Here is a 16,332-nt window from a genome sequence, read left to right as displayed (position 1 = left end):
GCTGGGAGATCCACTCTGCCAAAAGACTCTAAAAAATCTTCCCTTGCCACAAAGGCAATGCCAAAGAATTAGAAGAAAAGGAAGATTTAATAGAAGAGGTATTAAAATTCAAGAAGTCCAGAGCCAAGAAAGTTCTTGCCATTTTGCCTAGAATTGAGCTAGATAAGTATTGAGTGATACTGATAGATGAAGAAGAGGAAGTTAAGGAACCAGGAATAATTGAGAAGGATGCTCTGGGATCTATTTATCCAGACTTATGATATGAAAAAAAAAAAATAAGTGGCATGGAATTTTTTTTCTCTGAAATAGCAAACAATAAATATTTTCTACTTCTGGGAAGGTGCTTTCATTGAAATGAATCTGTTTTAGTTTTGTCTTCCATTTCTATAGTATAGCATAATAGATAGAATTCTGAATTTTGAGGCAAGTAAACCTGGGAGTGAATCCAGTTTCAGACACTTACTAGTTGAGTGAATCTAGGCAAATGACATAGCTGAGTGTCAATTTCCTGTAAAGTGTACTTAATAGTACTCTCCCTTCCATTGTTATTATGAGCATCTTATAAGTTTTTTTTAAATGTTTTATAAACTTTCAATATTATATAAAGACTAACTATTTTTATGGTGTAGAGATTGGAGCAGTACAGTTAGGTAGTATGATAGAGCAATGGGCCTGGAATCAGAAAGACTCATAATCTTCATGAATGCAAATTTGTCATCAGATACGTAGGTGATTGTAAAGAGCTGGAACTCTGGAGAAGTATATTTGAAAGAAGTATACTTGAAACAAGGTGTTAACTCAGTGGAATTGATGAGATGATTGTTCTCTAGTTCATATATATACTTAGTACTTAGCATGGTGATGTAATGGTTCTCTAAGTTCACACATAATCAATATGCTGTAATGATGTATTTACAATAAGGGCCAATAAGGACTGGAAGATAGATATTCTATTTTTGACTGTCTTCGTGGTGGCTCTCCTGGCTCCTGCATTATTGGGGAGACTGGTTCAGACTGGGAGACTGAAGAAGACAATAAAGACTTTGGACTTTACTCCTGATTATTCTTGTGGTAATTATTCTGCTGAGACCAAGGTTGGTCCCAAGACCTTCCAGAAAGCTAGCCAGAATTTTATAGGTGATCCTGGGCAAGTCATTTAACTCAGTTTGCCTCAGTCTCCTCTCTGTAAAATTAGCTGGAGAAGGAAATGACAAACTGCTCCCATATCTTTGTCAAGAAAACCCCAAAATGGGATCACAAAGAGTCATCTACAACTGAAATAACTATACAAAATAAAATGGATAAAACAACTGATTTGTCTCAGGAAGTTGCCTGAGTTCCAATCGTGCCTCAAAAGTTTATTTGCTATGTCCCCCAGACAAGTCCTTTAAGTTACTTACCCTCTTAGTTTTAGTTTCTTCGTTTGTAAAATAGCTTTTACCATCACCCTATAGAATTGTGAGGATCAAATGTCAAAACACTTGGAAAGCACTTTGCTATCCCATATAAAATTTTTATTATTATAATTTCATACATTTATAATGCATACATTCATCCTTCATTCCTGAATGCTACCTTTAGGTGACTATGCAAAATTCAGTTACTTTGAATACGTATTAACATTATCATTACAAATATGGAGAAGAATAATTTCATAACCTTTAGCTAAGTCCAAGAATCCCTGACCTCTAGGAATTTGTGGTCTAGGACTTGGTCCAGAGAATTCTGGAGATCCTAGGAATCCTTTCAGTTGGTTTACAAATTCAAAATTAGATTTTATTTCTAATATGGTAAATATCTATAAATATAACTCATAAACAAAAACTCTTAGGACAGAATAAATTTAGAATAATAAAGCTGAATGAGGACTAAGGGATGACCTAGTCTAAACCTTTCTTTGAATGAATGGGGAAACTGAAACTTGGGGAAGAAAGTTTTCTTATCCAAAGTAAAAAATTATTAAACACTTTGAAATATGAAGTTTTATTCTATCTCTTTTCTCTATTCTTCACTAAGTATTTGCAATCTTACAAGGCTTCAGTTACTCAATCAGTCAATAAATATAATTTCTTAAGCCTCTGTTCTTTGACTAACTTTTAGATAAGGTACCACCATAGATCTTAAAAGAGGTTTTCTTATCTGGGAGTTCAACTTAATAAATAAAATTACAGAACCAGCCCCTATCCCTATTTTTTCATAGACTTATATGTGTACATGCTATTTTCCTCAGGACTACATAAGGCCATTGAATGGATAAATTGTATCTTTTTTGTTATTGTAGCCTCATTGCCTCGCTACAAAGCAGTCTGGCAGGAACCAAGTCTAGACCAACATCTTAATAATGTATCCCAAAACAAGTTTCAAATGGGTATATATGATTTAGACAAAAAAAAGAGACATCACAAACATTAGAGGAGCAGGGGAAAATTAACTGTCACTTCTTTAAATAGGGGAAAAAATTCATTACCAAACAAGAGAAAGAGAGGACAATTTTGATTACATAAAGTGAAACATTTTTGCACAAATAAAACTATTGCAACTAAAATTATAAGGAAGCAAATAAATGGGAAAAATCTTTATAGGAAGTTTCTCTGATAAAGGATTCATTTCTCAGATATACAGGAAAGTAGTTAAAATGTATAAGAATAAGAACTATTTCTCAATTGATAAATAGTAAAAGCATATGACTAGACAATATGCAGAGTAAGAAATCCAAGTTATCAATTGCCACATTAAAATGTTCAAAATAATTAATAATTAGAGAAATGTGAGTGAAAACAAGTCTGTGTTTTTGCTTCATTAATTAGATTAGCAAAATTGACCCCTCCAAAAAGGGAAAATGATAAATGCTAGAGAGATTGTGAGATGACAGTTACATTAATAAACTATTGGTAGAGCTGTGAAATGCTGCAGCCATTCTGGAAGGAAATTTTGAACTACATCCCCAAAGCAATAAAATTGTACATATCTCAATAGTGCACTACTGGATATAATCACCCCCCAAAAAAATTTTAATTGGAAATGGCCACGCAAAAATACTTATAACAGATCTTTTATGGTGCCAAAAATATATGTATATTAAGAAGGCACCCATCAACTGGGAAACAGCTAAAAAGTTATGGAATTTTGTGCTATAAGAAATGATGAAAGTGATCATTATAGAAAAACCTGAGAAAGTTTGTATGAACTGATGTAGAACAATATGAAGAGAGCCAGGATAATAATTTATACAATAGCAGCAATATTGTAAAAGCAAACAACTTTCAAGGAACTATCATCATATAGAGAACTGAGTCAAATTTATAAGAATAAGAATTCCCCAACTGACAAATGATCAAAGGATATGAACAAGCAATTTTCAGAAGAAGAAATAAAAGTGATCAATACCATATGAAAAATTTTTCAAATCACTATTAGAACAATGCAAATTAAAGCAATTTTCAGGTATTAACTCACATTTATCAGATTAGCTAATATGACAGAGTAGGAGAATGACAAATATTGGAAGAGATATGAAAAAACTAGGAGACTAATGCATTGTTGGTAGAGTTGTGAACTGGTCCAATCATTCTGGACAACAATTTGGAACTGAATAAAACCAGGTGAAGTTTTCTCAAAAAGTCTATAAGAACCATGCTGGAGAGTAATTTGGAACAATGCTCAAAAAGTTATCAAGCTGTACATAACCTTTGATCCATCAGTGTTACTACTGGGCTTGTATCCCAAAGAGATATTAAAGAAGGGAAAGGGACCCACATGTGCAAAACTGTTTGTGGCAGTCCTCTTTGTAGTGGCCAGTAACTGGAAACAGAGTGGATGCCCATTGGAGAATGGCTGAATAAATTGTGGTATATCAATGTTACAGAATATTATTGTTCTGTAAGAAATGACCAGCAGAATGATTTCAGAAAGGCCTGGAGAGACTTACACGAACTGATGCTGAGTGAAATGAGCAGGACCAGGAGATCATTATATACTTCAACAACAATACTATATGATGACCAGTTCTGATGGACCTGGCCATCCTCAGCAATGAGATCAACCAAATCAGTTCGAATAGAGCAGTAATGAAGAAATGTAGCTACACCCAGGGAAAGAACTATGGGAAATGAGTGTAGACCACAACATAGCATTTCTACTCCCTCTGTTTTTGTCCGCTTGCATTTTTTATTTCCTTCATGGGTTCATTGTACATTATTTAAGTCTATTCTTCTTGTGCAGCAAAATAACTGTATAGATATGTATACATACATTTTATTTAACATATACTTTAACATATTTAACATGTATTGGTTTACCGCCATCTAGGGGAGGGGGTGGGGGGGAAGAGGGGAGAAATTGGAACAAAAGGTTTTGCAAGAGTCAATGCCGAAAAATTACCCATGCATATATCTTGTAAATAAAAAGCTATTAAAAAAAAAGTCTATGAGATAGAGTAGGTCAACCTTTAGGTCTAAGTCACATGATCCCTATTCCCAGAACTCTGCAGAGCTGGAAGATCAGGCCTTAGGCCCCAGGTTACAGGAAGTCAAATGATCTCAAAGTCTAGAGATTTCTAAAGGTCAAGCCCCTAACTCAGCTACAGGAAGTGATGAGTGACCATTGGTCATTGATGGTTACTTCCTTTTAGTCTATCCAGTGACAAGGCTTGGGTCTTTTGCTATTTAATCAGCTTTACTGTTTCTGACTGGTCAGGTCAGGGCACATGTTGGGAGCTAAAATGCTTCCTGGGTGTGCTGGACCTCTCTCTGCAGGGACTAAAAAATTGCTTTCTCTTTGTATCTGAGGACATCTCTGATTGGTTAACTTGGGAAAAGGGATGTAGCACCCATCCCACACAGAACTCATTTTTTAAGATGTTGTACAGAAGATTTCTGTTCAAGAACAGAGTAAACTAAATAAACTTTGAGTCTCTCCCTATCTCTGAAATTCTGTGAATGTAAGTGCACTTATTATGGTGGGGGAAGGGAGGAGGAAGGAGAGGAAAGGAAGGAATTTGTTAGGGATAGATTATAGACTAAAACCCAAGCCTTTAGACTTCCTGACTCTTTCAACTAAATTAATATGCCCCTAATTCATTCCCAGGAGAAATGAAAAATATGAGGTCCCTGCCCAACTGAGGTATAATAGTTCTTAATCGTTTTATAAACATTGTGTGGTCCTGCCCTGGAGTGTCCCTCAAGGCCTTCTTTGGGGACACAGGTACCTTTCATTACTCCCTTTGTTGTCTTAGAGAAGAGGCCAGTGGCAGAGTAAAATGTTGATTTAGGACCTCCCACCTACTCTCCCCCTTCTTTTTGAGGTGGTATTTCAAAAGCATTGGGAGGGACAAACTCCAAACTCCATGCACAGATACTAGAGCCAGTGGATATGACCTAAGATGAATTCCAGGCTTTAAAGGTAAGAATACTAGTCAGAGAAAGATGAAACATGAATTGGGACTAGGAGTTCTAGAAGGACATGAGTGGCAGGGTGGTGAAGAACTATTAGGTGAGACTCATTACTTCCTAGAAAGATAACATCTGAATCTATAGCAATGGCCTCTTCCAGTGGACTAATGTGGGTGACAGGGCTGAGCTTCTTTAACAGAGGAGGGTAGGAAAGAGTTGAGTCTTTATTTGAAAATAGATTATTTTAGGGTCTTAAAGTCTGTTCTTCTGACCTTATATTGATATGATCCATAGCTTAAGTCTGATCTACAAAGGAGATCATCAGTTTCATATGCTTGATGATATTTCTAAATTATTCATCCTAGACTTCATTTAACAAATGGATCTCTGTGTATATAAGTGTGTGTCTCTATGTCAGTATCTCTGTCTCTGTCTTTGTGTTTTGGTCTGTGTGCATGTCTCTCTCTCCCTCATATATATACATACATACATATACATACACACATAGACAAATTATGAAGTAGGTAATATTAGTATTACCATGAACCTTAAATCAAGGAGAGTTCTAATCTCAATTCAAAATGTGGCTAATTGAGTTACTCTGGACAAGCAATTTAGCCTTAGTTTCCTCATCTGTTAAATGATGATAATAATAGCCCTCTACCTCTCAGACTTATACATAAAATAACATATTTAAAAGACTTTGAAAATTTTAAAGAGAAACATAAATTCTAGCTATTATCATATTCATTATATAGATAAGAAAATAGATTCTAAAGAGATCCTGTCCTTAGATTCTATTTTTACTCCAGTGATAAGTGTCACTAACCTCCTAATTCTTCATCTAATTGTCTTTTCACTATACCTCTGTGCCTTGTTATGCTCCTCCAAATCTTCATACTTCCCCCTGGTAATGCCCTCCTGTTTACCAATATCTTCTTTACCATCTTCCTCAATATATCACTTCTTCCATCTGATTCAGTTTTCTAAACTGCAAAATAGGAAGCATAATTTCACCTATTTTACAGGGCTATGGTAAAGATGAAATAAGTGAGAGGCTATAACCTGCTTGGTACAGTGTCTGGCACATAGTAAGTACATGCTTAATAAACTTTTGTTTTCCTCCTCTTTTCTAATACAGCAATCCAGATTCTCTCATTTCTCACTTCCTACTAGTGCCTCATTAGCACCACAGTATTTAGATTTGTCTAGATATCAAATTATGTCCTTCTCTAGAATAGACTAAAAAGATAAAAGAGAAGAAAAGGAAAAGAAGCATAGAGACAGAGATATATAAATGGTAAGATATACTATATAAAGACTATAAGTTCTATAAATTGGAGACCTGATTATAGCCCTAGCTTTCACTACTTGGTAAATTACTTTGACCAATTCCCTTCCATCTTTCTTGGTTTAACTTCCTTCATTTCTTAGAATGAACATTTGGATTAAATTATTTCTATAGTTCTTTCCAATTTGAGAATTTCAGAGTTCTATAATGCCTTGAGAAATGAAGAGCTCTAACAGTCAGTTAACATCATTGATTAAATATCTGCTATCTGCAGAACCTCATGCTAGGAACCAAAGAAATAGAAGACAATTTTGGGTATCTGTGAGCTAAAGACCAGTTGATGAAATAAGACAGAGAAGTGAAAAATGGCAAGAATATGGCAATAAAATTGATATCTTTGAGGTTTTAAGTACAGAAGGACCAGAGAATATATGATACCAGAAAATATGAGCAGAGTGAGATTCAATCATTTATTAATTTATTTGACAAACCATTTATATTCAAAATGCAAATATATATTTCTTGTCTTATAGGAGCTGCCTTTTAGAAAAGACATCAAGAAACTGAATTGTGGCGACCAGAACGGTCAAGGAACTATATGTCATATAAGGATCAATTTAAAGAATAATGGGAAATATGATCCCTACATTCAAGTATTTGAAGAGTTATCATGTGGAATGAGGATTATACTTTTTTGGTTTGCTAATCTTAGCATTTTTGTTCATTATTTTCATTAACAATAATAGCTAGTGCTTACGTAGCACTGAAGGTTTACAAAGAACTTTACAAATATTATCTCATTTTATCCTCACAACAACCTTAGGTGGTAGGTGCTTTAATTTTTCACATTTTACAGATTTTACACACAGTAAACAGATGAGTTTACTGAGTCAGGTTAAAACTTGCCTAGGTCATACAGCTACGAAATGTCTGAGGTCAAATTTGAACTCAGGTCTTCTCGATCCAGTGTCCTATCCATTGCCCTAGGCCACCTAACTTCAGGGTTGTATCACAGAGGCCAAAAGGACTAGAGATAAATGTATGGAACTTCTAGAGAGGCAGTTTCAGGTTGTACAGAAGGAAAAGCTTCTTAACAACGAGAGTTGCTCAAAAGTAGAAAGTGTTGCCTCAAAAATAGTGACCTCCATTTTTCACTGAAAATCCTCCAACAAAAAACATTGTTGGGAATGGGGTAAGGGGAATTTCCTGTTCGTGTACCAATTGGACTATAAGCAGCAAATTGATGCAGTGCACAGAACACTGGGCATGAAATCAGGAAGACCTGAATTCAAACCTGGCCTTGGATACTTACTAGTTGTAGGATTCTGGGCAAATGATTTAACCTCTGTCTGCCTTAGTTTTCTCAACTGTAAAATGGAGAAAATAATAGTACCTATTTCATAGAATTGTTGTAAGGATAAAATTAGGTAATATTTCTAAAGCACTTAGCATAGTGCCTGGCACATGATAGCTACTAAATGAATGTTTATTCCCTTCCCTTCTTCTCTGAATCTCTGATAACTGACTCCTATTTCTAAAATGCTTTTAGTTTTGCTAAGCACTTTCTCATAGCAACCCTATGAGATGTACAATGCAATTATTAATAGCTCCATTTTACAAATGAGAAAATTAAAGTTGAGATGTTAGAAGACTTGCCCCTGAATACATCTAATAAGTGTCAAAAATCAAATGCAGATCTTCCAATATATACACCTCTGCATCAACCAAAATCTCTCCCAAATCTCAACCACGTTTCAACCAAATCATTTCCCATTTCCCATACTTGTTATTCCATTTCCCAGATCTGTACCTTTGGCATTAGTTGCCTCCCATGTTTGAAAAGTACTCCCTCTTCACTCTATACCCTGGAATCCCAGAATCCCTTCAAAGTTCACCTCAAGTGGACCTCAAGAAAGGTACAACTTTCCATAAATTCTCAAATTATCTAATTCACTTCTCAATGTATATATACCCTATCCTCTAGGAATAAATAATATCTTTAAAGGGCCATTTTTTATTTTAGTTTTAAGTAGTTAGCATGATGCCTGAAATACAATTGGCACTTAAGAAATGCTTGCTGAATTGAATTCAATTGAATACTCACTCTTAGCTCAATGTGCATCTTTATGTGCATCTTCACCCATTAAAGAGTTATAGTTGCTTTAATGAAGCATTTTCTGGAGGAAAAACAAGGTTGAGAGAGGGATAGATTTCTTAAAATTCTATACAAGATAATTCACACAAACAGAAGATCTTTCAGAGAGATGGCAGAGGACTTGGAGGCCCCTGATTCTTGCCCTTGGACTACTCTGGGCCTTGAACAAGGATGGATGAAGAGATCTTTAGGTGAATACTGATCACACATTCTGAGTTTTATGCCCCTCAGGAGTCTTAAAGAGAAAAATATCAGGAATGGCCTCCATGAACAGTTTAGGAGCTTTTATTTTTTTTCCTTTTTTTTTTTTTTTTTTTTTTTTTTTTTTTTTTTTTTTTTTTTTTTGCTAACTGAGATCAAGGGTGTCATGTACCTTGGGAAGCCACTAAGGAAAAAGAAAAATCTAACCCTATGATTTAATCCTTGGAATTTGGGAGAATTCAGAATAAATTGAAGATGTACACTGTAGAGTGTCAGTACTATTTGCTGTCTTCCATATTTCTGAAGAAAACATAAATAGGTGAAGGAGTTCTCACAGATAATCTCCATTTTCTCAGTAAAGTTTGAAAAAGTATACTGAAGCCAACCAGAGTATCTTGTTAAATTTTCAGAGTAAAAATTTACACTTCAGAAATTGGTAGATGATATATCAGGGCTTGATTTATTGTTTTCTTGATTATCTAGAGTTACAAAAATGAGGAAGAAAATAATGCAGATTAAACTAAAAATTGTGTCATGTGTACCTTTTTTTGGAAATATAAGTAATAAACATTTATCAGAACATCCCAGGCTGGAAACTATGACCAATACAGAGGTTTATAAAATTAGAACTGGGACTCCATGGAGATGATGTTCAGAGTAAGAAAGCAGTATGTTAGTAATTATTAATTTTTTAGAGGCATATATCCATGTCAACCTATTAAAATTTTTAAAATCTAAGTTTTTGAAACAAAGAGTCATTTCGTGTTTGCTGGATAGAGTCATTGTATATTTTCAGACAGAGATTAATATGACAGTAACATGTCCTCCAGGAAATCTTCTGTGACCCTTCCAACACTCTTTTACTCCTTTTAATTTCTACAGATCTTACTGTATCTGTCTCATTTTCTACTTAGTTCACCCTGCCTGGTGGCATTTCTTGCATTGTTATTTAGTTTGAAAAATATTCTCATAATATCATTAGTTTTCATTTGTTCAATTCTAATTTTTAAGGAATTGTTTTCCTTGGTGAACTTTGTATTTCCTTTCCCAGTTGACCAATTTTGCTTTTTCAAACATTTTTCTCTTCCTTAGCTTTTTTGTATTTCCTTTTGCATCACTTTCAATTCTTTTCCTACTTTTTCCTTTACCTCTTTTACTTGTTTCAAAATCCCTTTTGAGTTCTTCTATGGTAGAGACCAATTCTTATTTTTCTTGGAGGATTTGGATGTAGGAGCTTTGGCTTCTGAGTGTATGTTTTAATATTCCTTGTCACCATAGTAACTTTCTATGGTCAAACTTTTTCTGTTGTCTGCTCATTTTCCTAACCTATTACTAGGCTTTTAATTCTTTACTAAAATAAGGCTCTTTTTCTAGGGCGGAGGGTTCAGTGTCCCAAGCTTCAAGCAGCTACTTTCAGAACTCCTACTAGGGATCTGACCACAACCATTCTTTTAGGCCTTGGAATTGTTAGGACTGTCCCTGCCCACTGCAGCTGTAAGATCTAGTGTGCTAAAGCCACTGAATCCTGCTTTCCTGGCACGGGGGTGGAAGCAGGGGCCAGGGCTACACTTGTGCAGGCTGTGCTGTGCCTGAGTTCTTGATTCTCACTTTCTTGCCACAGACCTTTCCTTCTGACCTTCCAGGACCTCTTCAGTGTTTCTGGGCTGAGAGATCTGGAACCCCCTGATTCTGTATTGCTCAGTTTCTGGTTTTCCTAGATTCATTCCTGCTTTGCTTTGCTGGGGCCAGGGCTGCACTGCTATCATCTGCACTGGAACTGCCTGAAGGATATTCTAAATTGTTCTTTTTTTATTTCCATTTAGGTCAATCACTTTCTAATTTCCCTTATGAGGACGAAAGAAGATTCTCATAATTTCAAGGACAGAGCCTGAGTTATCAAATCCATCCTGTGTACTTTTAATGGGAAAATATCACTTAGAGAGTAGCCATAAGTAAGCTCAGCTTAAGATAACCATGTCAGCCTCCAATATCACTTCCCTGCACCCGCCCTCCTTCCTGCTAATGGGAATCCCTGGCCTAGAGCATCTGCACATCTGGATCTCTATTCCCTTTTGTTCAGCCTACACCCTCGCCCTGCTAGGTAATTGTACTCTGCTCTTCGTCATCTGGACAGATCCTGCCCTCCATGAACCCATGTACCTCTTCTTGGCCATGTTATCAGCCATTGATCTTGTTCTCTCCTCCTCTACCCTTCCCAAGATGCTGGCAATCTTCTGGGTGAATGACCATGAGATCAATTTCCACGCCTGTCTAACCCAAATGTTCTTCCTCCATTCCTTTTCCATTATGGAGTCAGCTGTCCTCCTAGCCATGGCCTTTGACCGTTTTGTGGCCATTTGTGAACCCCTGCGCTACACCACGGTGCTAACGCGGCCGCTCATTTCCAGAATTGGAATGGCAGCTGTAGTGCGGGCCGTGGCCCTCATGGTCCCTCTCCCCTTCCTGCTCCGGCGTTTTTCCTACTGCCAGAGCCGAGTGATCGCCCACTGCTACTGTGAGCACATGGCGGTGGTGAAACTGGCCTGTGGCAACACACGCTTCAATAATGTCTATGGAATTGCAGTAGCTCTGGTCATCGTGGGGTTGGACCTGCTTTTTGTGGTCCTCTCTTATGCTCTGATACTGAGGGCAGTGCTCAGACTGGCCTCTCAGGAGGCTCGTTACAAAGCCTTTGGAACCTGTGCCTCCCATGTGGGGGCCATTTTAGCTTTCTATACACCTGTTGTGATCTCATCAGTTATGCACCGGTTAGCCCGCCATGCTGCCCCCCATGTCCACATCCTTGCAGCCAACTTCTACCTGCTTTTCCCACCCATGGTCAACCCCATCATCTATGGAGTCAAGACAAAACAGATCCGTGAACGAGTCGTGGGTATCTTCCAAAGAAAGAAAATCTAGATGGAAGCCAGTGAGTAGATCATGGAACTATATGGGAGATAACAAGACAATCCTTCCACCTCAGGATCCTGAATTTAGTCCATCAATGGGAGAAGGGGAGAATGACTGGTCTCAAATTATATGGAGAGAAACACAGCCTCTACATTTGGTTCAAATACTAGCATCCTTGTCCTTTGAGAAATACCAATCCGGTGTAGAGAAGACAAAGTCATAGACTAATGGGAAACATTGAATATACACTTACTTAAAGCAGAAACATAAAAATATTTTCCAAATGACAATCCAAGAAGCACAAATTAGCAAATTGATAATAAAAAGTTATAGAAATGTAGCTTTTTTATTGCCTGGAACAGGCCCAGTTCCCCTCTTCACCTCCCCAAGTGCTCTTTTGATATCCCTGATGAAGAAAGATTAGGTGTCTTGTCCATTCATTTAGGACATACTTTCCAACAAATCTTCATTCAGCATTAATTTTTCACAGTGATTTGCTTTGAGGAGAGGGAATAGCAACTTGTCCCTGCCCTCCATGAAATCACAGTTTGCTCACAAGGCATACTTTTAATACACTGTCTCTGGAGCAAAAACAATCTCTCCTGTAATGGACCCTAGAGACTTTAGAAACTGTTAGAGAACTATACAGGAGATCAAAAGTTCATGGGGAGGCAGTGATAGAAACAAAGATAATTCTCCTTCCATAGACCAACTGCCTTCCTTCCTCATCTCCCCAACTCAGGCCAGTTAAGGGAACTGTGTTTCAGAATTCCAACGCATTTCAGAAGTCATCTGAGTTCATTTTACTTTTGGATGACTTGAATTTTTTGGACATTTTTACTTTATCAAGTTAAAATTTCCCTCTCTATAACTTCCATATATTGTATCATTTTTCTTAGCCAAACAGAGCAAATTTTCTCTCTCTTCCATAGGAGGAATTTTCACACATTTAAAGACAATTATTATTTCTTCTCATGAGTATTCTCTACTGAAGGATAAAGAAAATATTTGGCATTGATATTGGACTCTAGCATTTGCAAATCATTTTATGTAATTTCTTTTGAGACATAATAAGACTCAAATAAGTATCATGGTAGTATTAATCTCAATTTTACAAATGATAAAACTGAGGCTCAAAGAGTTTTTGTTTCAGCTTTTGTCCAAGTGCCAGAGGAAATTTGAATTACAAATCTTTGTAACTCTAAGTCTAACAATTTTTTTAAGTAAATCATGCTTTATATTATATCTTCCATCTCCCCTAAGTGACTATGACATCAGCCAAATTTGGACTATGTGTTATTATTTAATCATTTCTGATTCTTTGTGACCCCATTTGAAGTTTCCTTGGCAAAGATACTGGCTCATTTTTCAGCTCATTTTACAAATGGGGAACTGAGGCAAAGAGGATTAAATAACTTGCCTGAGGTAACACAGCTAGTAAGTGTCTGAGAAAAGATTTGAACTTGGAAGATGAATTTTCCTGATTTCAGACCTATTACTTCATTCACTATGCTACCTACATACTTAGACAATATACAAGCAATTCTCTTTTCCCTTCTGAGATAAAGCAACAAATCAACTTACATTGGAAAAAGTCCCTACTATGTACCAGAAATTGTATTTGGTACTAGTAATACAAATAAAGAGAATAAAACAGTCCTCACTCTCTAGGAATTTACATTCTCTTGAACACACTACAAGTACATGTATAAGTATAAGCAGAATAAAAATAAAATAAATAGATACAAAATAAAGTAGCAGAAGTAGTTAAATATAAAGTAGTAGAAAAAGGAAAATTAATAGTTGGGGAGATCAGAAAATGTTTCATGTAACAAATGATACTTGAACTTTCCACATGGAAGAAAAGAAGTATTCTGAGACAGATATCCATTATTGCAATCCATTCCATTATGAACTCTTTGAGGGCAGGAATTGTCTTTTACCTCTTTTTGTAACCTCATCTCTTAACACAGTTTTTGACATATAGTAAGTACTTAATAAATATTTATTGACTAACTAAGGTCCTGCACTCAGGTGGTAGCTGTGTAAACATGAAGATGTGGTTAGATGTGGAAAGTACCCTAGCTAGAAATAAAAAGATTTGGCAACTAATTGAGTGTGAGATTAGGGATAATAAGAGTTGAAGGTAATCCAAGGTTCTAAACCTGAGAAACTAGAGGAAGGATGGTGTCTGCCAAAAGTAGGAAAGTATGGAGGAGGATGGGTATGGAAGTAAAGATAAAGGATTATTGTTTTAGACATATTAAATTTAAGATGTCTCATGGATTTCCAGTTTAAAAATGGCTAACACACAGTTGGCAATGAAGGACTAAAGATCAGAAAACGGGGGCTGTATACACACACACACACACGTGATCCTGAAAGAGTTTAGCAGAGTTTTTAAAACTCTACTAAGATGTGTATGTGTATATACAGAGAATCATCTATATTGCATATATATGTGAGTATACATACACATAGAATTGAATATGTGTATTTCATATAACACGTTACTATATATATATATATATATATATATATATATATACAGACATATGTGTCTGTATACACATATACATTGGTCATCTACACAAAAAATGGCAGTTATACCAATGGGAGTTAAATTACCAAGTGAGAGCATAATGACAGAAGAAGTTCAAGGACAGAGTCCTGAGGTACCCTCACAGGTAAGGAGTAGAATCTAGATGAATAATCCCATAAAGGAGGCTGAGAAGGAACAATCAGTTAAGTAGAAGGAAAACCAGAAGGGAATAGTATCATGAAAACCCAAAAAAGAGACAATATCCAAGATAAGCCATCAACAACATTAACAAACGTTAAACTTTTTAAAAGTCAAGATAGTATAAGGAGTGAGAAAAGACCATCAAATGTGACAAATAAGAGCTCACTGACAATTTTGGACTCATTTAATTTGAATGATAATTCCCCCTTACAATATGATATTCCTTTGAACAATTCTTAATCTTCTACATCACTAAAGTTACTTCCACTTCCTTTCAAAAATGTCCACTCCTTCCAATTGCCCCTTAGTGGCTCTGCACCTCTGAAGGCCTCCCAGTGGAGACCTTGCCTTACTTAGTCCCCCATGAGAAGTATCTTAAATATATGAGATCACTGGGCTTAGTGGACCCCTGAAAAGGCTTCCAGGTGTCCCAGACCATGTGTTCATTAGGAGCTACAGTTTGGCCAAAAGGGGATCCAGCCTCAAGCAAGCTCCTATCTCCCAAAGCTATTTAACTCAGAAGCAATAGGGAGAGAAGTGCCTCTTTTGGAAGTTTGTTTTGCTATTTTTCAGTAGTTTCAAATATATCAGGTTGTTTGTTTTTTTTTTAACATACTCCTGATAATTAGGTTTGTATCATTATGGCCCTTTTCTATGTCATGTTATTCCCTTTAACTGCTCACTGGGGTTCTTTTGTTAGTGTCTGTGTATGGTAGGGTGAGGATCCCAAACCAAGACTGCAGATCTAATAGATAATACAATTGAAGAACAAGGGGAAAGATCCCAAGTGGATTAATGTCCCCAAATCCTCAGAGATAGGGTGATGGAGTAGGTATTGTCTTGGATCTATGACTACATCAGTATAGATACTGCCCTTTCTGGTACAGCTCATAGCCATCAATACAACAAAAATCTTGAGCTAGAAAGAACTTCAGAAACCAGACAGTCCAAACCCTTCATTTTACATAGGAAGAAACTGAGGTTCAAAGAAGTTAAATAAGTATCTTGCCCAAAGCATAAAGGTAATAAATGTCAAAAATGGGATTTGAACCTAGGGCACTTGACAATAGCTAGTTCTCTCTATTCTGTGATGTATTTAGGATATTCACTGATAGCCCCAATGAGGCTAGACCATTAATCCTGAATTCAGGAAGACCTGAATTCAGATATTTCCTCAGACCCAAGGGTTTATGGGCAAGTCACTGAACCAATGTTTGCCTTAGTTTCTTTACCTCTTAAAATGGGCATAATAATAGCACCCCCTCCAGGTTGTTCAGATGAGGTATTTTTAAAGTACTTAACTGAGTGTTTGGCACACAGTAAGCACTTAATTAATATTCATCTTCTTTCCTTTCTTTCCTTCATGCTGTCCCTGCCATCTTATTTTGTACAAATCCTATAACTATAAAGTCCATAATTCCTTCATAGAAGATTTTTCCAAAACACAAGACCAACTTCCCGTTATTTTAGTATTTCATGGAAACCAGTGAGAAGCATAGGTTCTATTTCTGGTAGCCCTGATTCCTGCTACATGACGACTCATCTTTTCTGGCCATACAGAAACCTTTGATAATTAGTAAAAAGAAAGAGGAAAAAAAAAAACTTTTGTAACACTTCCTCTAGAAGGGGCAGGAATGGTTTG

The 16,332-nt window shown here is 36.3% G+C and overlaps 1 protein-coding gene across 1 annotated transcript; it reads left to right on the top strand.

Moving 5' to 3' along the window:
* Positions 1 to 11,011: 11,011 nt before the first annotated feature.
* Positions 11,012 to 11,990, top strand: LOC100916019 (olfactory receptor 52K2-like). The gene has a single exon (XM_003764730.2). The coding sequence runs from the start codon at positions 11,012 to 11,014 to the stop codon at positions 11,954 to 11,956; it is 945 nt and encodes a 314-aa protein (XP_003764778.1). The 3' UTR covers positions 11,957 to 11,990.
* Positions 11,991 to 16,332: the final 4,342 nt, after the last annotated feature.

This window comes from Sarcophilus harrisii, chromosome 3 (assembly GCF_902635505.1).
Source record: "Sarcophilus harrisii chromosome 3, mSarHar1.11, whole genome shotgun sequence".
Classification (NCBI taxonomy): Eukaryota; Metazoa; Chordata; class Mammalia; order Dasyuromorphia; family Dasyuridae; genus Sarcophilus; species Sarcophilus harrisii.
This window is presented reverse-complemented; position numbering and strand designations above follow the sequence as displayed.

What these genes read in the sequence shown, in the direction of transcription:
- LOC100916019 (XM_003764730.2), top strand. Translation starts at nt 11,012, where the DNA reads ATGTCAGCCTCCAATATCACTTCCCTGCACCCGCCCTCCTTCCTGCTA.